This window comes from Bombina bombina, chromosome 6, assembly GCF_027579735.1.
Source record: "Bombina bombina isolate aBomBom1 chromosome 6, aBomBom1.pri, whole genome shotgun sequence".
Classification (NCBI taxonomy): domain Eukaryota; kingdom Metazoa; phylum Chordata; class Amphibia; order Anura; family Bombinatoridae; genus Bombina; species Bombina bombina.
The window spans coordinates 190,213,780-190,241,619 of record NC_069504.1 but is presented as its reverse complement, the minus strand read 5'-3'; the positions used below and the strand labels follow the sequence as shown (position 1 = coordinate 190,241,619).

Here is a 27,840-nt window from a genome sequence, read left to right as displayed (position 1 = left end):
ACAACCAACCCCCCAAATAAAATACTATCTAAAAAAACCTAAGCTCCCCTTTGCCCTGAAAAGGGCATTTGGATGGGCATTGCTCTTAAAAGGGCAGTTAGCTCTTTTGCAAGCCCAAACCCCCTAATCTAAAAAATAAACCCACCCAATACATCCTTAAAAAAACCTAACACTAACCCCCTGAATATTGACTTACCGGGAGATGTCTTCATCCAAGCCGAGTGAAGTGGTCCTCCAGATTGGCAGAAGTCTTCATCCAAGCCGGACAGAAGTGGTCCTCCAGACGGGCAGAAGTCTTCATCCAGACGGCATCTTCTATCTTCATCCATCCGGCGCGGAGCTGCTCCATCTACAAAACATCCGACGCGCAGCATCCTCTTCTTCAGACGACTAAAACAGAATGAAGGTACCTTTAAGTGACGTCATCCAAGATGGCGTCCCTTAGATTCCGATTGGCTGATAGAATTCAGCCAATCGGTATTAAGGTTGAAAAAATCCTATTGGCTGATGCAATCAGCCAATAGGATTGAAGTTCAATCCTATTGGCTGATCCAATCAGCCAATAGGATTGAGCTTGCATTCTACTGGCTTTTCCAATCAGCCAATAGAATGCAAGCTCAACCCTATTGGCTGATAGGATCAGCCAATAGCATTGAACTTCAATCCTATTGGCTGATTGCAGAGGGCCACTTCGCCTGGCTTGAATGAAGACATCTTCCGGTAAGTCGATCTTCAGGGGGTTAGTGTTAGGTTTTTTTAAGGGTGTATTGGGTGGGTATATTTTTTAGATTATGAGTTTGGACTTGCAAAAGAGTTAACTGCCCTTTTAAGGGCAATGCCCATTCAAATGCCCTTTTCAGGGCAATGGGGAGCTTAGGTTTTTTTATCTAGCATTTTATTTGGGGGGTTGGTTGTGTGGGTGGTGGGTTTTACTGTTGGGGGTTTGTTTGCATTTTTTTTTACAGGTAAAAGAGCTGATTACTTTGGGGCAATGCCCCGCAAAAGGCCCTTTTAAGGGCTATTGGTAGTTTAGTTTAGGCTAGTGTTTTTTTTTTTATTTTGGGGGGGCTTTTTATTTTAATAGGGCTATTAGAATAGGTGTAATTAGTTTAAATTTCTGTAATTTGTTTATTATTTTCTATAATTTAGTGTTTTTTTTTTTTTACTTTAGATAATTTAATTTAGGTAATTGTATGTAATATATTTAATTGTATTTAATTTAGTTCATTTATTTAATTATAGTGTAGTGTTAGGTGTAATTGTAACTTAGGTTAGGTTTTATTTTACAGGTACTTTTGTATTTATTTTAGCTAGGTAGTTATTATTATTATTATTGGTTATTTGTAGAGCGCCAACAGATTCCGCAGCGCTAATTATTTATAATTATAATTATTAAATAGTTCATAACTATTTAGTAACTATTCTACCTAGTTAAAATAAATACAAACTTGCCTGTAAAATAAAAATAAATCCTAAGCTAGCTACAATGTAACTATTAGTTATATTGTAGCTATCTTAGGGTTTATTTTACAGGTAAGTATTTAGGTTTAAATAGGAATAATTTAGTTAATGATAGGAATTTTTAGTTAGATTTCTTTTAATTATATTTAAGTTAGGGGGTGTTAGGGTTAGAGTTAGACTTAGATTTAGGGGTTAATAACTTTAATATAGTGGCGGCGACGTTAGGGGCGGCAGATTAGGGGTTAATAAATGTAGGTAGGTGGCGGTGATGTTAGGGACGGCAGATTAGGGGTTAATAGTATTTAACTAGTGTTTGCGAGGCGGGAGTGCGGCGGTTTAGGGGTTAATATATTTATTATAGTGGCAGCGAGGTCCGGTTCGGCAGATTAGGGGCTAACATTTTTCTTTTAGTGTTTCTGATGTGGGATGGCCTCAGTTTAGGGGTTAATATGTAGTTTATGGGTGTTAGTGTACTTTTTAGCATTTTAGTTAAGCGTTTTAAGTTACGGCGTTGTAGTGTAAAACTCTTAACTACTGACTTTAAAATGCGGTACCAGTCTTCGCAGGAGAGGGTCTACCGCTCACTTTTTGGCAGACTCGTAATACCGGCACTATACAAGTCCAATTGAAAAAAGAGGATACGTAAATTACGTAAGAGGATTTGTGGTATTTCCAAGTCTGGCCAAAAAAGGGAGCGGTACACCTGTACCTGCAAGACTCGTAATACCAGCGGGCGTTAAAAAGCAGCGTTAGGACCGGCTAAGGCTGCTTTTTAAGCCTAACGCAAAACTCGTAATCTAGCCGATGGTTTGTTGAAAATATCAACGTTATCAATGTTATAATTTTATAAGGTTTTGGTCAACTGAACTGTTGTCAAAGGAGCTGATACTGAATAAAAATATCATTAAATAAAGAATGATATTAAAACGAACTTAATAGAATCACTAATAAAATATGTTAAAATGGAACTAAAAAGGGGTATTTTTACAGTTGATTTAAAAAAAAAATGTTTTTGAAAATCTAGTGGAATTAGATTTACTAGTACTTAGAAAAAAACAAAGAAAAAAAACAGTGCTAGATAAAATTTTAGAAGGTCTTTTAACACCTGTATGTATAAAGAAAAATTAAATGTTTAGTGATTTAAAAAAAAAAAAAAAAGGTTGAAGTGAAAATTTGAAATCGATAAACAGGGAGCAAAATGTGCATATGATATAGGTATTCCATTTATACTGTGATCAATAAATTATCTCCCCTTATTCCTTTTTGGTAGCAGCATGGTGGGAAAAAATAATCCATTCCACTTGTTGCTTTATTAGCCCAACAAATTATGGTGAAAAAAACAGGGTATTTAGGGAGATTCTCAAAATAATGTGATATGTTTTGTGCAGTTAGATCTGGGGTTGTTTCTAAATTAAAATAAAAAAAAAATTATTTTGATTTGTTTTCTTTCACCTAGATTATGAGTTTTGCGTTATGAGTCAAATAGCAGCGTTGTGGCCCATAACACATAATTTTCCCTAATGCAGCCATTAAAAGTCTTGTACCGCAAGCCTTTTAGCTTGTAATGCAACGTCAGTCCCACGCTCCTAAAAATTACGTTTTAAATGGGATTCCCACAGCGCCGGTATTACAAGTTTTGTGTTCTAGCTAAATAGCGAACGTTACAGCCTAAAACGACAAGATCTCTAATGCCATCTAAAGTCATTAGTTACGAGTTTTAAGCTACAAAACTATAACATAAAACTTATAACTAAAGTGTTAAAAGTACACTAAACACCCATAAACTAACAATTAATCCCTAAACCATGGCTCTCCCGCATCACAAACACTATATTAAATTTATTAACCCCTTATCTGCCGCTCTCGATATCGCTGTCACTTTAAAAAAATATTAACCCCTATTCCGCCGCTCCCTGACATCTTCACCACTATACTAAAGTTATAAATGCCTAAACTGCTGCCCTCCCACATTGCAAACACTTTTTAAATAGTATTAATCCCTAATCTGCCGTCCGCCCACATCGCCTCCACTATACTAAAGTTATTAAGCCCTACACGACCGCCACTATACTAAACCTATTAACCCCTAAACCGCAAGCCCCCACACAATGAAATATTCTAAACTAAACTGTTAACCCCTAAACTGAAAGCCCCCCACAACCCCCTAACTTTATATTAAATTTACAATTTTCCTATCTTAAATTAAATTAAAACTTACCTGACAAATTAAAATAACTAAGTTTAAACTAACAATTAAACTAATATAATAATTAAACTAAAATTAAACTAACTACCAATTAAATTAAACTAAACTACACATTAAAAAATCCTAACAAAGTATCTAAATACAAAACCAGTTACAAAATATAACAAACACTAAATTACGGAAAATAACAAGCGAAATTATCCAAAATAAAAAAGAATTACACCTAATATAATAGCCTGATCAAAATAAAAAAGCCCACCCAAAAATAAAAAAACCCTAGCCTACAATAAACTACCAATGGCCCTTAAAAGGGCCTTTTGTAGGGCATTGCCCTAAGTTAAACAGCTCTTTTACCTGTAAAAAAAAATACAAATACCCCCACCAACAGTAAAACCCACCACCTAACCAAACCCCCAAAATAAAAAACCTAATTCTAAAAAAACCTAAGCTACCCATTACCCTAAAAAGGGCATTTGTATGGGCATTGCCCTTAAAAGGGCATTTAGCTCTTTTACTACCCAAACCGTAAATTAAAAAAAAAAAACACCCAAAAAACCCTAAAACTAACTGTAACACAACTATAATGATTTCCTATTAGAATTAATGTTTTAGGAACAATAGTTTAGATCACAACTGCAGAACTCTTGTTTTATTTGGGTGTGTTGCATTAATGGGAAGTAAATATCTATTTCTTTTAGAGTATTAAATCACATTGATTGCATTTAGTCTAAACGTTTTAGTAAGTACTAACATTTGACAATATAACAATATCATGTGCACAAGAGTTTGAATATACATATATGTTAGGAATGGTAATCAGAGAATGAACATTCACATACACATGAGTATCTGAATCTTTGCTGGCAGAAGTATAATGATAAGAGTATATAAGCGTACCATTTCAGAAGACAAGATTTGGTAAAAGCGTAAAAGCAGCTGAAAAGCGAGCCCCTGTTTGTAGCTTGGAGAAGCTGACAGGCAATAGAGGAGAGCGATCGCAGCTGCGATGATGTCACCAACTTGAAGGAAACGGCAACAACTAGTCACAGAGAGGAATAGGAGTGGCTTGAGAAGTCCCAGGATGAGAGAGAGAGAGATTCCTAACCAGGAACCAGAAATCAATACCAAGTGTTATGCTGGTAGTGCTGCTGCCTTTTAAGCGAGCGTGATTACAGCTCTTAAAGGGGAAGGCATGAAAAATAGGATGTTACACTAACCCCCTGATGATCCACTTAAAGTTTTTGAAGTCCTGCTTGAACGATCTTCATCCCGGAGTTGAAGTCCTGATCCAGGCGGCGAGAAGTCTTTATCCAGGCGGCCTCTTCAATCTTCATCCAGGTGGCATCTTCTATCTTGATCCCAGATGCGCAGAGCGGGTCCATCCTGAAGACACCCGGCGCAAAGCATCCTCTTCATACGGTCGCCTCCGTACACTGAATCTTCAATGCAAGGAATGCACCCAATAGGAATTAGAGCTGCTAAATCAGCCAATAGGTTTAAAGCAGCTCTAATTCTATTGGATGATGAAATAGCCAATAGAATGAGAGCTGCTTAAATCCTATTGGCTGTTCAAATCAGTAAACTATAAGTGGATCGTCGGGGTTAGTGTTAGGTTTTTTAAGGGTTTATTGGGGGGGGGGTTATTTTTTAGTTTAGGGTCTGGGCAGTAAAAGAGCTAAATGCCCTTTTAAGGACAATGTCCATACAAATGCACTTTTCAGGGCAATGGGTAGCTTAGGTTTTTTAGATATTTTTTTTATTTTGTGGGTTGGGGGGGTTGTAATGTTGGTGGGTATTTTGTATTTTTATTTCATGGACAGAGCTGATTTCTTTAGGGCAATTCCCTACAAAAGGCCCTTTTAAGGACCATTGGTAGTTTATTCTAGATTAGTTTTCTTTATTTTGGGGTGTTTTTTATGGGTATTAGAATAGTAATATTTTTTTTATAATTTGTTATTTTGTGTAATGTATATTTTTAGGGGGTGTTTTTTGTAGCAAAAGAGCTGTTAACTTAGGGCAATGCCCTACAAAAGGCCCTTTTTAGGGCCCCCCTCAAAAGGCCCTTTTAAGGGCCCTTGGTAGTTTGGGGGTGGGGTTTGTATAGAGTTAGGGAGTGTTTGTATTTTTTTGGAGCAAAAGAATTGTTTAACTCAGGGCAATATCCTACAAAAGGCCCTTTTAAGGGCCCTTGGTAGTTTATTCTAGATTTTTTTTTAAGAGGGTATTAGAATAGGAATAATCGTTATTCTTTTGGATAATTGTTTTTTTGTGTGTAATGGTAGGTTTTTTTAGGGTTAATAATTTTATTTAGGGGTAGGAAGATCTTCAGGGGCTTAGTGTTAGGTTTATTTAAGGGGGGTTTGGGTTAGATTAGGGGTATGTCGGTGGTGGGTTGTAATGTTGGGGGGGGTATTGTATGTTTTTTTTTACAGGCAAAAGAGCTGAATTCTTTGGGGCATGCCCCGCAAAGGGCCCTGTTCAGGGCTGGTAAGGTAAAAGAGCTTTGAAATTTAGTAATTTAGAATAGGGTAGGGCATTTTTTATTTTGGGGGGATTTGTTATTTTATTAGGGGGCTTAGAGTAGGTGTAATTAGTTTAAAATTGTTGTAATATTTTTCTTATGTTTGTAAATATTTTTTTATTTTTTGTAACTTAGTTCTTTTTTATTTTTTGTACTTTACTTAGTTTATTTATTTGTAGTTATTTGTAGGTATTGTATTTAATTAATTTATTGATAGTGTAGTGTTAGGTTTAATTGTAACTTAGGTTAGTATTTATTTTACAGGTAATTTTGTAATTATTTTAACTATTTTAGCTATTAAATAGTTCTTAACTATTTAATAGCTATTGTACCTGGTTAAAATAAATACAAAGTTACCTGTAAAATAAATATTAATCCTAAAATAGCTATAATATAATTATAATTTATATTGTAGCTATATTAGGATTTATTTTACAGGTAAGTATTTAGCTTTAAATAGGAATAATTTATTTAATAAGAGATAATTTATTTCGTTAGATTTAAATTATATTTAACTTAGGGGTTGTTAGTGTTAGGGTTAGACTTAGCTTTAGGGGTTAATCCATTTATTAGAAGTTAGGTGTCAGTGATGTTAGGGAGGGCAGATTAGGGGTTAATACTATTTATTATAGGGTTATTGAGGCGGGAGTGAGGCGGATTAGGGGTTAATAACTTTATTATAGTAGCGGTGAGATCCGCTCGGCAGATTAGGGGTTAATAAGTGTAGGCAGGTGGAGGCGACGTTGAGGGGGGCAGATTAGGGGATAATAAATATAATATAGGGGTCGGCGGTGTTAGGGGCAGCAGATTAGGGGTACATAGCTATAATGTAGCTGGCGGCGGCGTGCGGATGGCAGATTAGGGGTTAATAAGTGTAGGTAGCTGGCAGTGACGTTGAGGGGGGCAGGTTAGGGGTTAATAAATATAATATAGGGGTCGGCGGTGTTAGGGGCAGCAGATTAGGGGTACATAAGGATAACGTAGGTGGCGGTCGGCAGATTAGGGGTTAAAAAATTTTAATCGAGTGGCGGCGATGTGGGGGGACCTCGGTTTAGGGGTACATAGGTAGTTTATGGGTGTTAGTGTACTTTAGAGCACAGTAGTTAGGAGCTTTATGAACCGGCGTTAGCCCAGAAAGCTCTTAACTACTGACTTTTTTCTGCGGCTGGAGTTTTGTCGTTAGAATTCTAACGCTCACTTCAGCCACGACTCTAAATACCGGAGTTAGGAAGATCCCATTGAAAAGATAGGATACGCAATTGACGTAAGGGGATCTGTGGTATGGAAAAGTCGCAGCTGAAAAGTGAGCGTTAGACCCTTTTTTGACTGACTCCAAATACCAGCGGTAGCCTAAAACCAGCGTTAGGAGCCTCTAACGCTGGTTTTCACGGCTACAGCCAAACTCCAAATCTAGGCCTTAGTGTTTAGTAGTGCACCCTTTTGCTGTTATAACCTTCTGCAAACAAGATTCATAGCCAGACACCAGCTTCTGGCAGCATTCCTCAGGAAACTTAGTTCATTTCTCATGAGCAATGGCCTCTAGTTCAGTAATATTCTTGGGTTTGCTTGCTTTGGGATTCAAGTCAGGTGACTGTACTGGATACTATAGAATCTTCCAGGACTTATTCTATAACCAAGCCTTGGTGGAATTTGAGGTATGCTTGGGATTATTGTTCTGTTGGAAGGTCCAACAGCATGACATTTTCTCCTAGAATTTCCTGATACTTCAATGAATCCATCTTGCCTTCCACATGCTGCAGGTTTCCAGTGCCAGAGGATGCAAAGCAGCCCCAGAGCATCAGCGTGCCACCACCATGCTTAACTGTAGGCTGAGTATTCTTTTCAGCATATTCTTCATTATTCTTCCTCCAGACATATCGCTGATTTATTGTTCTGAAAAGTTGCAGTTTAGTTTCATCACTCCACAGAACAGAATCCCAAAACTTCTGTGGCATATTTAAATGATTTTGAGCATATTGAAGCTGACTTTTCTTGTGCTTTTGGGTCAGTAGTGGTGTACGTCTTGTAGTTCTGGCATGGAAACCTTCTGTATTTAGTACATGCCTTACTGTGTAAACTGAAACCTCCTAAGTGCCTGTTGCCACCAAGTCTCGCTGCAGGTCTTTTGCAGTCACTTTAGGGTTTTTCTCAACCTGCCTTGTCAGAAATCTGTTTGCATCTGTTGATAGCTTCCTTTTTCTGCCCATCCAGGTAGTTTAACCACTGTTCCTTTAACTTTGAACTTGTGAACTATGCTTCCAGTGGTGTCTCTAGGAACATTCAGTGCCTTCGCTCTCTTTTTGTAACCTGTTCTTTGTTTGTGAAGGAAGATGATCTCTTCTTTTGAGGTAGCCATATTTCTAACATGTAGTCAAATGTGACACTCAACAAACCCCTAGCAAGTTCAGGTATTTCATGTGTTCTAGCTCAAGCACACCTGGTGCAACTTATGAAATCCTTGATTAGTTGCATCAGGTGTATTTGAGACAACACATGTTTAACATATTTGAACTGATTTGAGGGATTTTGTTCAGGGGGTTGAATAATCTTGAGACTGCCAAATTCATTAAAAGTTGAATTCTCAGTTGAATTTAGAGAAACTACTTGAACCATTCATTGTGTTGAACTATTTCAATTGCTTTTGTTTGATTTGTTCATTGCAAACAGCTGAAAGTCTGTACATTTTGAAAATAATGACGATTTGCAATGGGGGGTTGAATAATTTTGATTTCAACTGTATATATATATATATATATATATATATATATATATATATATATATATATATATATATACAGGGATGGACATTTCCACTAGTCTACTAGCCGTGGAAAACTAAGAAATTGCAGTAAAGTAAAAAAACTGGTGTTTATTGGCTTTACTGCCAATTTCTTTAACTCATTTAACCCTCTTCTTACTCCTTTACTGTTTAGGGTGTTTAAGGAGGTGAGGGATCTTGGTACTTTTAGGAGAGAATACTTTGAAGCAACTATACTTGCAATTCCTAAACAGTGGAAAGAACCCTCTCAATGTGGAAGTTCCCATCTAACTAATTAATCTGGACATTAAATTAAATTCTAAACTTTGTGCCAATAGATTTTGTACTCATTTCCAAATCATTTGAACCCAGATCAGTTTGGGTTCACTTTTGGGAGGGAGGGTCCTGACATCATGAAGATACGTCTTAATATTTTCTCTGAGGCCAATAGATTGAACATTCCCATGTTGGCCCTGTCTTTAGACACTGGAAAGGCATTTGACAGAGTCAGGTGGGAATACCTTTGGGAAATCCTGGGTCATTTTGGATTCCCAGCTGAGGTGACTGTAGCAATACAAGCATTATATTCAAGTCTTTATGCCAGAATTAAGGGTATGGGATTTTGCTCATCAGAGTTCCTGGAATCTAATGGCACTTAACAAGGCTGTCCCCTAACCGCCTGATTTTTCCCCTAGCAATAGGAACTCTAGCTCAAACCATAAGGTTATCTTATAAGGTTCAGGGCACACAACTGGGCACACAAGAAGATTGCACTCTTTGCTGATGACATCACTCTATTTTTGTCCAATGCCATTCGTCCTATCCCAGAAGTATTTGAGATAATTGATCTATTTGGCAAAATTAGTTATTATAAAATCAATCTGTCCAAAACTGAAGCCCTATCAATCAATATCTCAAAATTTGAAACATAAGGACCTTACAAGATAGCTATGATTTCATGTGGTCTTTGGACACTATTAGACATCTAGGGGTATTGTTGAGTCTTCTTTTACAAGAAGTTAGAACTCTTCTCAACTCCTGGAACTTTCTAGAGGTGTCTAAGCTAGGCTGTATTGCATCTTTAAAAATCTCCATTCTACCAAAAAGTTTGAATTACTTTAGGTGCCATCCGCTAAATTTACCTCATGAACTGTCAGACTTAATACTTTATTTGTCAAATTAATTTGGCAGGATAAGAAACCAAGGATAGCTTAAAAACGCCTGCAGAAGAGATTTGGTCAGGGGGTGTTTCTTTACCTAATTTATTTGCATATTACGAGGCAGCACGGCTTTCTCATATTTTTGCTAGGATGGAAAACAGTAGAACAAGCACCCCTTCCATTGGGTATGGAATTGAGGGATCTGCCATGGATTCCAACATATAAATGGGATTATTTATGTATCAGTAATGAGATTGTTGTACAGAATTTAGAATCTTGGAAATCACTAAGACACTATTCGGAAATCACACCACACCCTTCTGCTATCCATTCACTATTGTGATTTTTGCAGGGCCTCCCATGACTCCCATGTGGCTCAGTTGAGGACCTTTTATTGGCATGGTTTCACAATTGTACATGCATGATAAGCTTGTGCCACCAAGAAATTTCTCACAAGATGCTCATTACCAAGTTTGTTCCCTTTTGAATATACTAGGCTCCATAGCCTTATTGTTGCATGTTGATTCCCTAAGGCATGGCTGAGAGAGTTAACAAGCTGGGAGAAGTATTGGCATAATGGGAATAGAATAACTAAACTGAATGTTGGAGGATGTGGGGGAAAGAGGATCTGCACATTTGGTGTACCTGTCCCAAGCTAGACTCGTATGCTGGACTCAAATATTTGCCCTATGTAAGAACCTAGGAGTTGTACTTTCAAAGAAACCTGAGACAGCTCTGTTTAATATTTCCACTAATTGATTACCTAAATCCCAAAAGAGTCTGGGGATTTTTATTTTAGTAGCTAAGAAACTTTCCATAACGATGAAACTCGTAGCAGGTGCTTCACCCCTCTACTGAAGACATAATTCAGATTATAGACTACTTTGCTAAGATGGAGAGATATTTTTTTAGAGCTTGGAAAAATTTGACTCATACTGGAACATTTGGGATCCTTGGCTTCAGAGAGACAAATGAAATGAAGAAAACACAATTATGTTTTTGCTTCTTTTTTTCTCCCACCTGGAGAAATGATTAATGTGGCTCTAAATTAGATCTTTGCATACATTAGATACAGACATTTTATTGGTGTTAGTCTCAACCCTTAAAATTTTCAGTTTAACCCTCAAATTGTGGTATGTGATGTTCTTGTAAACTTCCAGCTGTTCAATTTCCCTTTTGTATAATAATAATTTCAAAATTACAGTCTGTGTTAATTGGGGCTGCGTTGTTGCTTGCTAATTTTCAGACACTGATCTTTGCAAGAGGTCTCAGCTTTGTATCATTAAAGGTCTGATTTAAATATTATATAAGAGACATTCTTAGAGACATCCTCGTGGACTGCTGGAATATTTAGTCTATGCGGATGCTGTAATTTAAAGTCGCATGAAGGAAGCTGTTTTTGTTTTTTTGTTACTGTATCTTTTATGCTCTCATGACTTGTATTGATGCTGTATTTAATATGTTTATTTTTGCTGAATGGCAATAAATAAAAATTATAAATAAATAAAATAAAAAATTGTCTTTTTACACTTTTTAGTAGCTTTCCCTACTAGTAAAGTATTCTGATTTGTTTCCACTCCTGCATCTTTAACATAGAGATGCAATGGGTAAAGTAAAATAATTTATTGAAAATTATATTATAAATAATGGTTTCATTTTATTTTATATAGTAATATAAGTGAAATACCTCATTTTATACTTGACTATAGGCTGTTTACAGATAACTAGGAGTATTCTTTAGTCTTCATCCCCTTACCATATTTTTAATGACATAGTTAGTATGGATTGCTTCAAATTGGTTTCTGCAAATAAAACCTATGATTCCCATTTTACAACGTGCTCAGTATTAATTTTAGTTTGTTTTTAGTTGAACATATTTCTATAAAGCTTATAGTAGGTTTAATCAATATTCAACCACTCTTTAAATACATTGGGATGTTCTCAAATTATGAAATGTTAACTACCTAAAGCACTGATATTCTATAAACTTGGCATAACATATTAAGCATTGATAATGTATCAAAGAAATTTCCAATATGTAAAGGTTCTTGCAATTACAATTTAAGGTCATTCTAACCAGTTAAAAAAAAAGATATCTAGATCCCCAGTTCTTTTCATGTTTTTTATCTAATTCAACAACATTGCTCTCTCATATACCCATTTTTGTTTATTTCACACTACCTAACTTAGCTTTTAGCTCATTTTTAACAGTTTAATTTTAATTATTTTGGTTGTGTGTTCTCAATTCACATTTAAATAAACACAATTGTGTCAAAGTTTAATTTAAAAAAAAAAAAAGCCTAAATCTACCGTAAAAACTGTGAAACATGTACACAAAAAAAATATGATGGCATTTTAGCCAACAATGGGCAAGATTACAGGATTACTAGTGGTGCGCTAATATTAGCACATGTGCGACATAAAGATTTTGCACCCACGCTAATTTGCGCTCATGTTACAAGTTAAAAGTAAATACAGTGGAATCAAATTTAACATGGTTGTTGGGTTAGCATGACTGAAGACCTTGCGAAAAGGGTTAGGTATAAATTAAAAGTTGCACTAAACACAACATAAATGCATTCAAATAAATTGTTACACTCATATAAACACTATTTTATAAAAAATATTTATGTAAATATTAATAAACATTTTTTTATTAAATATAGATTTCTATATATGTGATCATTTTAATGTAAAATATATATCTATACATATGTATCTATATGAATAGATATACAGGTATAGTTATACATATACGAATATATATTTAATAATAAAAATAAAAATTTTCCTGTATGTGCCGAAAATTAGAACCTAAACTAATAATAACTCCTGTCAGGTTAGTGTGCGAGCATAAAGTGTTAGTTTTTTCTTCTGCATTCCTTATTAAAGTCTAAGGGGAAAATTAGTTAGTGCAAGTTGCAATATCCGTAGTCCTTTGGTTAGTGCACGTTGAGTTTTGCTCACATGCAAAACTTTTACTTTCAACTTTAATATTCTAACCTGCATGCAAAAAGATTTCTTCTGGAGGTTTTAACGCTCAAGCAAAAGAGATAAATAGCATGCCACCTGTTATCTAGCCCATTATCAGTATTAAAGTTGTCACCAAAGTTTTATTTTGCATTGGCTAAGGATTATTTATTTCAATGTGCATTTGAGAAAAGTCTGCAAAAAAACATAGAAAAGCCTGTTTCATCATACAATATTTTGCATATTTTGCCAAACTGAATGTAATTAAAACAGTCCCACTTTTAATGGGTTGGAATGTCATAGAAAAAAAGTATAATATGTTAGAATGGTGGTCCAGTTTTTTATCTTAATCACTTTGGAGGAAATCTTCATATATAACATAATATTTTTCAATGTTTAAAGTTAAAGTATTAATTGGAGTTGTTTCTCCATGGAACACATTAACATAATAGCAATGCATAAATATTACCTACATAATATGTTTTTTTTTAAAAAATTAGATGAAACCAGGACTTTATTCCATTTCACATAAAGAATGCATATTCATTTATTTTGCAATATATCATAAAATACATGAGAAAAAAATACTTTAGTTTAAATGTACCTTCTAATATCTAAATTGTCATATCAATATTCTCTCAAACCTTCCTTATGACCTATTTACAAATGATTAATTCATAGAATGGGCTACATTCTTGTTCTAGGTTTTACTTCGCTTTTATGTATCCTACATCTCATCTTTTTTTTTTCCTCAACCATAATCTTCTATATAACTAGTCACTACAATTTGTGTCCTATTTTATTCTAAAGCTTTACACATCATCTTATCACTGATGAAAAGCAACATTCTTCTACTTTATGAGATTATTAAAAATATTATAATTTGTATTCATTGTAGCTTTTCACTTTTGATTTTGAGGGAGATAACCGGCAAGTTAAAAAATCAGTTTGTTAGGCTTCTTTGAAGACCCATATACTATTGCTTAATTATGGACCAATGCTGACGTCAAGCTATATATAAGTGAAAAATATTTTAGAACTCATTGGTCAACATAAAACAAATTCAATCAAGTGTGTGGGTGGTAGTTAATGGATGATACATGTATTGTATTTTAAATTACATCTGTATTATAATCAATTGCATTTCCTTGCTACAGACAGAACATTTATAGAACATTCAGGGTTATTTTATGATACAGTAATTCCACTACACAGTCAGTTTTTACCATTTAAGGAGGCAATATAGCCTATTTAAATACTTATATTTTTTCCCCTGTTTTGTGTATTGTCTTTGACTAATTTCATATTATAAAACTTTTAGTGAAAGGAAGTATGTGGCTTAGAATAAACATCATTTTTATGAAGTTAATTATTTTTAATTTTACAGCATGTGAGGCTAAAATTGGTGTTATTGTCATTGCAGGATTTGTTATCATGAAGATGTTTAATTATCATTATCATACTTATTTCATGAAAATGTCTTTCTAAAGGTACAGTTAATAAATGTTACATGGAAAGAAATAGATTTTTTAATAAACACAAACTGGAATTACTCTGTTATAAAAAAAATTGAATTGAGGTCCACCAAGCATTTTAGCATTGACATAAGAAGAAATATCCAGTGTCACATCCATCTAAACATTGGACTCAACATTGAGTTTGCTAATGAAGTGAAAAGCTAAGAATTGCATCTATAGACCTCTTTATCTGATGGGTTCATTTTCTGAAGTTTAGCAAATTATGAAAATCGTTTATATCCGTCAAGGTTAATATTTCAAGACTAGCTGTATGGAAACAGTCGACCTTGTCGCATGTATGAACATTCTACAATAGTCTTCGTCTTTTTCTCACATGTCAGTATCATCATTTCACTCTCGAGTTTATGCATACTTATTGATTGCTTCCTTCATATCAATTAAAAAAGGCTCAATGTCCTCAAGGTTCTAATGCAATTTTTATGTGGTAGCCCACTGCAACTTATCTCACTAGCATGTTTTCTAGAAACTCTCAGCAAACTATAAATAGCAAACTATCACTCAAAGAAAAGTAAGAGTGTTAATGTATCTGCAAATTCGGTTTTAATGACCTTCTGCCAACTAGTACTCAGATGCATTTGAGCTTTTCAGTGATGCCAACTGTCAGGATTTAACAGTGAAATGCCTGTGTTTTTTTATATTCATAACTGACATTTGCATGATCTCGGTAATTATATGCAAATCTTACAATTTCTTCTTTTTCTAACATAAGGTTCATGCTACTTGTCAACTGCTCAGCTGTCTTGTGAGTTAATGCCTGTGGGTTTCAAACATTCTAGATGGCTGTATTTCAAGGTCTCATACTGCCTCATTGTTTAAGTCATTAACGTTGTTCATAATGCTTTAAATTTTGTAATTTAGATTTGTATCTTTCAAAAACAAAAATTAGGTAAAATTGTCAAATTTAGTTTTATTACTTTATCAAAATCATTTATCTTATAGTAAATTTAATAAAGTTTTTTTTTTTAAATAAAATTGTTAACCTTGTATATACTTATGAATCATGCTAAACATAGTTTTAAAACTGGAAGTTGTAGAGTGTTAAAATAATAATTTAAAAGAAATAGAATGTTGAAAACTTAAATTAAATATGAAGGAAACTTGGCAAATACAGCCTAAATTATCCATACACTTAATTCTATTCAAAAGACACTAATGGTTTAAAATATATAAAAAATAATGGATAATTTGCTTCCACAAACTGTTCATGTAATGTAATTGAATAAAGTGAAGAGTTTGGAACTCATAGATTAATAAAGTAACTTGTGACAGTAAGGAAATGTTTCAAAACTATTGCCTACTACTTCACTGTAATATGTATACCATAGTTCAAAAGTAATATTTTTTTATTAGATTATTACAGGGTTAAAATATATTTTATGGGGATTTTTTTTTTTTTTTCAAAAAGAACCATAATAGTTGATTTTTTATATACTGATTTAGTTTTAATATAGCTGTGTTTTAAAGAGTTAGATTACTGAGAGTCAATCACAAAAATAAAAATCTTGTTGTTTTCTTCTTTTTTGCAAGCAATCCAATAAAATGATAATACACTGCATTATATATTGATGATATCTAAATATCAGATAGTTAACAATATGGGTAATTTTGTTTTAAGTATTCAATTATATATATTTGTACTTTACAGTCCTTATCTATGAGAGCAATACAATTTTTAGTAATTATAAACACTTTGTAGACTGAGGAAGACTGATGTATGCTTAAACCAGGGGTTAACATAAAATAGTTAATATTAGTTATTACTTAACCATTTCCTATTAATTATTTTTGAAAAATAATTATTTAAAACTGTTGTCTTAGCTACTTTATATCATTTATATATACTGTATTATTTTTTTTATCTATATCAACTAATAATAGTAATATTCTCTAAAGTAAGGCTTTAATATACAATTCCATTAAACATAATTTTTTTTAATATTATGTTCCATATTTAAAAAAAGTGGATAAATGTTAGTCCCATATAATCTTGTTATTTATTTTATAAATGATTTTGATTTAATCTATGTAATTTTTATCATAACTTTATGTGCAGTAGTCAAAAACTTTTGTGGTTCTTATACATAATATCACTATGCAATTGCTCACAGTTTGTTTAATAATTGTTTATTTTTAAAGGTCAATTATGTATAAAGCTTTTTGTAATTGTATAACACAAAGACAATAAAAATATATTAATGTATTGTTAATATAAATTATAAAGATTTTATAATTCAGTCAGAAGCAGTGAACAAAATGCAGAGAAGCAGATTGAAAAGAAATGGTAATAAGCAAGTATATGACTAAAAAAAAAATAGGAACTAAATAGAAAAATGTGATTAGCTAGTGTGTATAAAATTATAATGTGAACAATAGATGCATTTTCTATTAAACATGAAAATAGGAAGCATATTACATTTAAATTTGCATAGTCTGACACAAACAATACAGCCAAAGCTAGCTAGGAAAAATATAGCAAGTTTTTATCTTAGATCTTAGGTTATTAAATAACAATAAAATACCTTTACTGCAACGAATAAAAAGCAATACAAAAATTCTATCTTTATCTTTGTTAAAAAATACATTTATATAAAAGAAAAGCAAATTATCCCAATTTACCATAATTGCATGAAAAAATAGAAGCATTGAAATGTGTTATATTCTCCCCAAAAGACTTACAAACAATTCCAAATCATATTCGTTGTCACTGCTCTTTTTTAAACTTTTATCATCTTTTTCATGATTATTTTCTTCTGTGGTGTCATCATGTGAGTAAACTATTTTAGGGATGTATTTCTCTAAAAATAAACAAAAACAAATGATAAAATGGCAAAAGTTAAATTGATATATTTTCATACTTTTAACTAAGGTTTTAAATACATTGAGTTAAAATATATTTTTATAGTACCTGCAACTGTTTGGTTTTCAGCTTCAAAAATATCCAGATCTTCTTCTTTGCTATACAAATCAAACAGATGTATAAGTGTTAATTCCTTATATATAGAAAGCAACTACATATTTGCATACAATACATGTAATTCTGGCCTTTGAAACTCTGATTCATATAAACAGAAAAACAATTATGCTTTAAAAATTGGCATATTTTTTATTTTGGAATCAATGTTTAATCAGTTAAAAAGTTATATTAGTCACTTGGATAAAATAAAAAATTATATAAAATATAATGTGTAAAATGTATATGTATTGCAAATAAATCTATGATATTATTCAGAATTCAGTGAATTTATAGTTGCAAATAATTTCCAGACTAATAAACATTGAAGATTATTCATTTTGTCAATATTTTATTTACTAATCTTCATCTAAATATATTGGTGTTACTTTATGTGACAAATGTGTTAAATATCTTTTTGAAACCTTAGGCCTTGGTTATGATGCAGCTTGACATAGTCTATTTGTAAAAATATCTCAGATCTTGCAACATAAATGAACTCCTTCTATATAAAATGTGTTAAATATCTTTTTGAAACCTTAGGCCTTGGTTATGATGCAGCTTGACATAGTCTGTTTGTAAAAATATCTCAGATCTTGCAACATAAATGAACTCCTTCTATACTATATTGCTGGTTTGAATTAAAGATTAAGTTCAATAACAATTTTTAATTTGTTCTGTGTGTGCAAAATATATTAATTTGTATCTCATGTCTTGAGTATTTATTCTTTGATTTAATATTGTTATCAACACATCAAAGTCATTAATAGCAATTATAAATGATTTATCATTATAAATTATAATTTAGACATTTTATTATTCGGAATAAAGACAAAAACATAATAGAAAACTGAGCTTTCAAAACAAAAAAGGGTAATTTTTTCTACCTGTAGTGAGGGGTTTTATTTCTGTGCTTCTCTTTGTCTAAGGTAGTGGCTGCAGTTTTCTAAATAGTCAGGATTGTGTGCCTATTATACTGAATGCTGACACATTATCAAACATAAATTTCATCATTAGATGTTAAAATGACCAACATTGTTTTAAAGACAAATTATGTTATATCATATGTTATGTGGAAATATATATATTTTGCTTTAAAACAAAAATGTGTTTATTTTTTTAATCCACTATGCCATTTCTTGCTTTGCTAAATACTTGTAGAAAAGCTGAATTATGGTAATTTTAAGAACAAATGAGAGAAATGTATTATAAGACTATTTAGCCTATCCGCAGTATGCAAGTAAACATGTCTCCTATTTTGGGAATTCATTTTGCTCTAATGTTATTTATGTAAAATTGGAGTACCAGGAAGATACTCTAAATCACACAAATAAAGCCTATCACACTATTTTTTCCCTATCTTGTGAATTGCAGTTTTCACTATAAATAATATCCAATGAACATTTTTCTTGTAACTCATTTCGAAAGAAATAATGTTCAGCTTTTATTATTATTATTATTATTATTATTATTATTATTATTATTATTATTTATTATTATTATCTACTGAATACAAAACAAATAGAATTAGGTGACTATTTTATGATTATATGATCTTTTAAAAAAAAAAAAATTCTCCCATTATGAGTGCTAGTTAAAAAGTAAATACAACACATATTTAAAAAAATCCCCATACTACATAATATGTATGATGTCTAATATTCCTTTTTATTGCCTGCTTTAGAATAGTCAGACTTAAATATGCATAAAATACACCCAACTCTACAATGAGTAGAATAACAATAAAAGCACATAAATTGTATGTCATAAGAGGTTGGCAAATTAATCACACATTTAGTAGCTTGATAAGATATTTAAGACTACGAAGCCGATTTAACATGAGCCGAATGGTCCCTAATTGACCTGTTTCCGCGCAAGCCTTCAGGCTCGCCGGGAACAGCAGTTAAGTAGCAGCGGTCTTAAGAACGCTGCTCATTAGCTTGTCCGCCGCCTCTGAGGCTGCGGACAGCAATCAACACAATCGGATACGATCAAATTGATTGACGAATCTGCAGGGGGCGGCATTGCACAAGCAGATCACCAGAACTGCTTGTGCAATGTTAACTGGCGACAGCGTATGCTGTCAGCATTTAACGATGTCGGGCAGACATGATTCGCTACAGCGAATCAAGTTCGCCCGCCATTTAATAATTCGGCCTCTACATTTTTATTAGCTACATAACAATACTTGATATAGGCACATTTGTGCTTGCACATATATTCATATTTATTTCTATATTTTTCACGTTAGAAAAATTGGCCTGTAAAGTAGGTTAAAATTTAAAGGGAGATGAAACTCAAAAATATTTATTTCATGATTAAGACAGAGCATGCAATTTTCAATAACTTTCCAATGTAATTCTATTATCTAATTTGCATCATTCTCTTGGTATTTTTTGTTGAAAAGAATATCTAGGAAGGAACAGGAGCAGCAATGCGTTACTGGGAGCTATCTGCTGATTGGTGACTGCACATATATGCCTCTTGTTATTGGCTCACCCAATGTGCTCAGCTAGCTCCCAGTAGTGCATTGCTGCTTCTTCAATAAAGGATTCTAATAGTACAAAGCAAATTTGATAATAAAAATAAATTGGAAAGTTGTTAAAAATGGAATGCTCTAAATTAATCATGATCGAAAAAGTATGGGTTTCATATAACTATTGAGAGTTTTAAAGAGTTTGAATATTCATATTCAAAACACATAAAAGTCTCAAGTGACTCAATCAAAATATAGTGTCTTAACCTATAATATCAAATTCTTCAGTAAGGATAAAAACATTTTTTGTAATTATCATAATCTATATGAATAAACATTACATTTGTTCTAAGACCCGTGTAACAGACAAACCATTAGTTAAAGGAACAGTCTACACCAGAATTGTTATTTTTTAAAAAGATAGATAATCCCTTTATAACCCATTCCCCAGTTTTGCATAACAAACACAGTTATATTAATTACCTATGTGATTACCTTATTTCGAGCATCTGCAGACTGACTCCTTATCTCAGTGCTTTGGACAGACATACAGTTTCGCCAATCAGTGCAGACTCCTAAATAACTCCACGGGAGTGAGCACAATGGTATCTATATGACACACGTGAACTTGCACTGTCTAACTGTGAAAAACTTTCAAAATGCTCTGAGCTAAGAGGCGGTTTTCAACAGTTTAGAAATCAGTTTGAGCCTAGCTAGGTTTAGTTTTTTAAAAATACCACCAAGAGAACAAAGCAAGTTTAATGATTAAAGTCAATTGGGAAGTTGTTTAAAATTGCATGTCCTATCTGAATCATGAAAGTTTAATTTCAACTAGACTGTCCCTTTAAAATGATAGCACAATGCACAACCTTATAACAGAGGTTTTGCATGTTTTGTGCTATGCTACAATTACTTTCTTATTTACTTTAGATTTCTGAAGGTTTTTTTATTTTATTTTAATTTTAATCTAGATTGGCGAATACTTCATTGGCCCATCATAAGTTTAGGTTATAAATGTTCATGAACACGATGTCAATGTCTAACCTAAAGACATAAAGTCCATTTAAACTATCCATTTTTTCTTCATACTTTGGCATTCTATTAATCTACTGTTCAGAATAGATAATTAACATTTAATAACACAAAAATAATAATACTACAATTAGTGCTTGATTATTGTTAAAATAGCTAAGCTTGTATGAGCCCATGAACTTTCATGAAGTAATCTCTGAGAATTTCAAAATGAAGTTGCATTCATTTTTCATTTTGCTGTCTTTATATTTTTCTCAGCTTACACGCAAATTGTCTCTACCTATTTTTTAGGTTTTGGACTCCAAGTTACCACAAACCAACAGGAAACATGGCTGCCAACCAACAACATGTATTAATAAGTCTAGTCAGGATGGAGGAGCAAGCAAGTATAATTCTGGGTATAACCTGGTACTGAATGTTCTGTTTAGAGTAAAGCAAATTGCAAAACCCTTTTGGCGCTTCTATTGCATTTCACACTACAGAGCAGTAGTTTATATGCTTTTCAATAACATGGAACATTTCCATGAAGAAAATAATTCCATGGCCCAAACATTTTCCGCTATCTATATAAGTCATACATACTATAAAGCTGATACAGCTCAAACATATTATACAGCTGATTCACACTACAAACAAATTAGCCCATAAGTACTGAATTAATCTCAACTTAAAGGGACCTTGAGATTTTTATATTAAAATGTTTAGTTGTGTATAATGAAACTACTTTGCAATATATTTTTATGATTTATTTTGTCCCCTTTTCATGTAATTTGTCTCTGAAAATTGAGCAGTTTAAATATTTAGAACTTGAAATGCTGTGCTTGATATTTGTCCCTATTTGGCTTTAACGGAGAACAAACTGTGGTTAGCCTGGTAGTCTGATGACTAAAGTCCAGATTAGCTCCTTTAATTATGGAAAATGATGGGTGGAGTTTGGCTATTGAAATAAAATTGCAGAAAAAAAGAATGTTAATTTGTTTTAAAACATTTAAGACTTACTGTCCCTTGAAGGCAAAAGAGAAGTTTCAAGTGGAGCTACCTTCTTTCACCTGCTGATTTAAAGTACTCTTTACAATCCTTTACTTTACTTTTAGGATAGTGTTTTCTATAAATATGACTAAGTAAAATAGTTTCTAAAAGAGTAAAAAAAAATAAAGTTTCATGATAAAGCAAAAAAAAAAAAATCCTAAATACTTCTATTATCAAAATGTATTTTTATGCACACTTTCCAAGCTCCCGCTCCTACTAAGCAAGTGTAAAAGAGCACAGCATATAATATAATAATTTAGAGAATTACCCTGGGGTTTAAGAAAAAATTTCATACACGCCCATGGAACGCCCTTGTTCAGCCCATTTAAAGAAAAAAATACGCTTTGTATTATCTACAATTTTAGACTATTTTTGTACATCCAGTGTACTTAAATTATGATCTACGTTGTGCATATCTAATACTATTTGTTCCCATTTTTGATAGAATACAATTTTTGGTGAACAATATTGTTACAATTTTTTTGCATTTTTGTATGAATAGTTCAATTATTTATTTTGTTTGATTTCTAAATTAAGATTTTCATTGTGCACTTTTTAATGTATGCATTTCCTTCCCATGCGAAAATGCAGTACGTGCCCCTCAGTAAGACACCCTGTTTTCAGGGTAAAAGTGGCTTTATATAATTCCACCAATTAAATAGAAGGACTAGTGAGCTTTCTTAAATAATCTCACCAGCCCAGAAACCTTTAGATAATTGGCCCCTGTGTTTTGCCTGGTATAGAACCAGGGACTCCAGGTTCAGAGTCTGGCTTGCTCTGTTTGTGCCACTAGAGGATGTTTAGTTGCAGGGGTTTGTGGAAGAATATTATCATCAGCAGGTGTGTCTCCCAGCTCCAACCTCTCCAGTTGAAAGCCAATAAGAGAGGTGCTCTCTGACTATTGTGAAGCCAGTGCCTTTACTCCTTGCACTGGAGTCTTTTCTGTGTTTCTGGTTCCAGTTTCCTGCTTGTGATATTGCCAACGTTTGGATACTTGCTGTCTGAAGAAAATTGGAATATATTTCACTACATGCAAGATTTTTGTCTCTAGCCGTACTCCGCGTTAGTCTCTTCAGTAGGGCAGTGGTGGCTTTAAAGCAGGTAGGAACTTGTGAGGTGGGCCTCACTACGTTTTCCTAACATGTTGCTACCCTTTTATAGCAAGCCAGAGTAGATTTACTCTGTTCTTTCATTTTTCCACAGGTCTCTGTAAGGAGTGGTGTCCTTTCACACTGTGTGAGCCTTTTGACTGCTAGATGGCTAGATTGTAGGTAAGTGCTTTTCTGTCTTCTGGGTAGGAGACTAGCATTAAGGGGACAAAGAGATCCTTAGTAGGATTGATTTATAGGAGAATGCAGGCACTATTATGTAATGATACTATATTGGTTAACCCTTCTTATGGTAATGAAGGAGTTAACCTCTTTTTATCTGGCTCCTTATTCTCTTTAGAGGAATTTGACACTCAAGAGGTTAAAATTACCATTTTGCTGTCTCTAATCATTTTTATTTCTTTGGGACTGTGTGTTATGTCACTGTAGCAGGCTCCGTTTGGTATTAACTAGCTTGCTGGGTAATGCTTTTGTCACAGGAGAGGGTATATTTACGGCTCTGTGTGTTTTTAAATAGTTTGCTGGTCCTCTCAGTATTACAGCAGCTGGAGGGCGGGCTTAGTCTGAGCAGGCTGTGTTTTTCTTGTGCTCTTTCTTTGCAAACAGAATCTGTGTGTTGCGCAGCTAGTTATTCTGCTGGTCACATGACCTCCTTCTTTCCGCTTCTTACTATTGGAGCAGTGTCGGCAGATCTAGCGTGTTGCCTTTCGTGGCTCTGAACAACTTGGAAGTCGGAAGGGGCAGGTAGGCACCTCAGTTTAGCTGAGGTGTAGAGGCTGACAGTGTAAGGTTTTCTTTTTGATAATCAGATGCTAGAGGTTACAGTTACCACTCTGAGCAGGGAATAATTTAAATTGACAACATATATTTAAGAAACGTTTTTAAAGTGACAGTAAAGATTTTATTTTTTTATTTCTTTAAACTGTTTTTTGTGGATTATGTCTGACACAGAGCAGGAGGCTGCTCTTATAAATATGTGTCTATTGTGTTCAGAGGTCCAGATTGTCTCCCCTATGCAATTTTGTTTCTCATGTGTAAAGAGGAAATTAAAATAAAAAAAGATAAATTATTTTTTGCTGAGCCTAATGTCTCTCAGGTTGATGCTGTTCAGACAATGCCACAGCTTTCTCCTCAAACGTCCCTAGCCTCTATGGCATCACATACAGTGCCTTGTAGTTCCTCTCAACCTCCTGGAGGAGTTTATTTGCAAACAGAAATTGCTGCCCAGGTATCTTCAGCGGTATCTGGGGCATTAGCTGCCTTTCATATGTTAAAAGGAAACCGCAAAAGGAAAATTGGAGATTCAGATAGTAAGGTTTCTGCTCCTGCTTCTGTTACCCAATGAAGGTGATTTTAGACCGAGTAGAACTGATGTGTCTCTTAACACATATGTACCTAGGGAACAGGTTTTTCACCAGTGCGTGCATCAAAGAGTAGGGGGAGGTGACATAGGGGCCAAAGAGGGAAAACACAATGCAACAAATATCAGATTTGAAGGTAATTAACTTATCTAGTAGCGAATTAACATCCTCTGAAGTTGAGGTATTCAGCCTAGGATTAGGCTTTTTCCTTACTATATTGTTTAATCTGTTCGAAACAATAACAGATGTTAAAAGTCTTGTGAGGGATCTAACACTTAAAAAGTTTTTTGGACACAAGATAAGTATATCACTCACAATGCAGAGACCAGCATTGAAACTAATAATATAGCATGATTTTTCTGAGGGTTGCGATTATCTAACTTTGCAGGAATTAGGAGCTCACCTAGAAATAGACTCCGCACATTTAAAAACCACACATGGACACTTTAAACCTAAGTCCATATTCTACCCTGTGAGGGAGAGAGGTCCCTTTTTGGAGGCCTTCCACCACAGGGTGGAGGAGGACTTGGTCAAGCTTTCCAAGAGTCATGGTAAATGCCCACTAAATTTACAGCCAGAACAAAGACAAGCTCTGTTAACATTAACAGCTTATGACAATATAGTCATTAAACAGGCTGACAAGGGGGGCAGTATTGTCATTCTTGATAGGACAGCTTACATTGTTGAAGCAATGAGACAGTTGGAGGATGAGGAAGTGCATACCAAATTATATAGAAACCCACTGAGCTCTACAGAAAACAACCTTTTGATCTTTTAGATGACGGAGTTCATGAGGGAATCTTTGATACAGATACATATACTTATCTATTGGTGTCTAACCCTGTGATTCCAATCTTTCATCACCTTTCCAAGGTACACAAATCCTTGGAGGAGGTGAGGGGAAGACCAATTGTATCTGGAATTGGCTCCCTCCTTGAACGATTATCTAGTTGGCTTTAATCATTGCTCCAACGTATAGTGTTCCAGCTTCCTTCATATCTGCGTGACACCAAACACTTGGTGTCCAATTTGCATAAGATTGGGTGGAATGACTCCTGCTTCTGGTTTATTATAGATGTAGTGGGTTTATATTCTGCTATCCCACATGATCTGGGGCTAGGAACTGTTTCTGACTTACCTGAGCACTCCAGCAATTATGACCCCACAATGATGTTTATTGGGATGTTTATTTTCAGAACCCTTGACTTCCTTTTGACGCACAACTTCTTCCAATTTGAGGGTGATTTTTATCTCCAGAATTGGGCTCGACCACAAGTAGCTGGCTAACAGTGAAGGGACACTATAAATGTAACTTTAGCAATTGTATTGCCTGTTCACACACATATGTAGGGTCTACCTTTAAATCCAGAAATACACAAAAGGCATACCACCATGAGAGCTGTAGTACTTATTCTCCCCAAGCCAAGAGGTGATGATAGGAATAGCAGGCTGCTATATAGAGAAGCGTTCTGGATCTTCCAGTTGTGAACCAGAAAGCCATTGGGATTAAACATTGCACGGAATGTGATTAATTACAGGAAACGGTTTTGATGCAACACATATAATCCACAGCATGCTTTTTCTATGACTTTTCTGGCTCTAGTGGTTCTTGTCCCTCTAATTAAACTTGATATTTTTAACTAATGAATAGATTTACATATATTCCCCAAAATATTTCTAGGGGTCCCTCCATTACTATCACTATTCATTGTCACAAGCTATGTTATAAGGGTTAAATGTATGCATTATTGGATAGAAACAAAAAAACAGTATTAGACTGAGGTTAGTGAATGTACACATTCTAATTTTTGATATTGTCAGTACTAGTCTTATATAATTTATGACACTATGTATTATAGAATTATTTAACATATCTGGTAGATCTTAGTGCTTGCATATATAATATATGTTGTCAGTCTTTAATTTTAATACCCTGAAAGTAAGGGCTTAAAGGATTGATGTCCCTTAAATTTTGTACTTAAATATTTAGCCAATGGTATCCAGCATACACTTGAGCCAATAAGGTTACAGCCTATTTAATAATGGCACTCTGTTTGTTTTTCATGTCTATGAAAAAGGCTTGCGAGCCAAAAAGCGTAAGATGTTCCAGTATATGCTGTTGTTTTTATAACAATTTTACCCTGTGTGTGTTTTCTAATAAATTTCTAATTTTAGCGATTTGAATGACTCGCTGGTGTCTTTGGACTATTGGCTCTTCCTCATAAGTCTGATGACTTTGGTAGCCTCAGATTCGGACAGTATAATTCTTTCATCTGACGCTGAAGTTGCAGCCATCAAATTTAAGCTTGAACACCTTCATGTACTGTTAAAAGAGGTTTTGGCTACTTTGGACAACTCCGATACTCCTGTCGTTGTCAACCCTAAGAAATCTAGAAAACATAATAAACGTTATGATGTTCCTTCCTCGGTGGAGGTGTTTCCTGTGCCAGACTGTGCTACGGAGATTATAGCACAGGAATGGGAGAAGCCAGGGGTACCTTTTTCCCTGTCTCCTGTCTTTAAAAAGATGTTTCCTGTTGCTGACTCCATTAAAGAGGCATGGCAAATGGTGCCTAAATTAGAAGGTGCCATGTCTACTCTGGCTAAGAGAACTACTATTCCTATTGAGGATAGCTGCTCCTCTAAGGATCCAATGGTCAAAAAGCTGGAGGCTTATTTGAAGAAGATGTTTATTCATCAAGGTCTCCAATGGCAACCTGTAGTGTGTATTGCCACTGTGAGAAGTGTGGCATTCTACTGGTTCTACTCCTTGTCAGATTCTCTTCAGGTAGAGACTCTCTTAGAGGAGATCCAAGACAGAATTAAGGCTCTTAAGCTAACCAATTCCTTTATTACCGATGCTCCATGCAGGTTATTAGACTGGGAGCAAAGATATCTGGATTCGCTGTGCTAGTCCGCAGGAAATTGTGGCTGAATTTATGGTCAGCTGATGTTTCTTCTAAGTCCAAGCTTCTGGCGATTCCTTACATGGGTACAACCTTTTTTGGTCCTGGTCTGGCAGAAATATTTTTTTCTATTACGGGTGGAAAAGTGTATTTTCTATCACAAGACAAAAAGAATAGACCTAAAGTTCATCAGAGTAATTTCCGTTCCTTTCGTAATTTCAAAGGAAAGTCCTCCTCATCCTCTTCCAAGCAGGAACAGTCTAAGTCTTCTTGGAAACCCAATCAGTCTTGAAACAAGTGGAAGCAATCAAGGAAACATGCAGCTGAGTCTAAATCAACATGAAGGGTTTGCCCCTGATCTGG

The 27,840-nt window shown here is 34.2% G+C and overlaps 1 protein-coding gene across 1 annotated transcript in view; it reads right to left on the bottom strand.

The window, feature by feature from the left end:
• The window catches only part of PPP1R3A (protein phosphatase 1 regulatory subunit 3A), a 125,147-nt gene that overhangs the window by 28,036 nt on the left and 69,271 nt on the right, over positions 1-27,840 (bottom strand). The window contains exons 2-3 of the mRNA XM_053716715.1: positions 17,520-17,569; positions 17,291-17,409 (exon numbers count right to left, since the gene is read on the bottom strand). Of these exons, the coding sequence (XP_053572690.1) occupies positions 17,291-17,409; positions 17,520-17,569 (169 nt within the window). The remainder of the gene's footprint in view (positions 1-17,290; positions 17,410-17,519; positions 17,570-27,840) is intronic.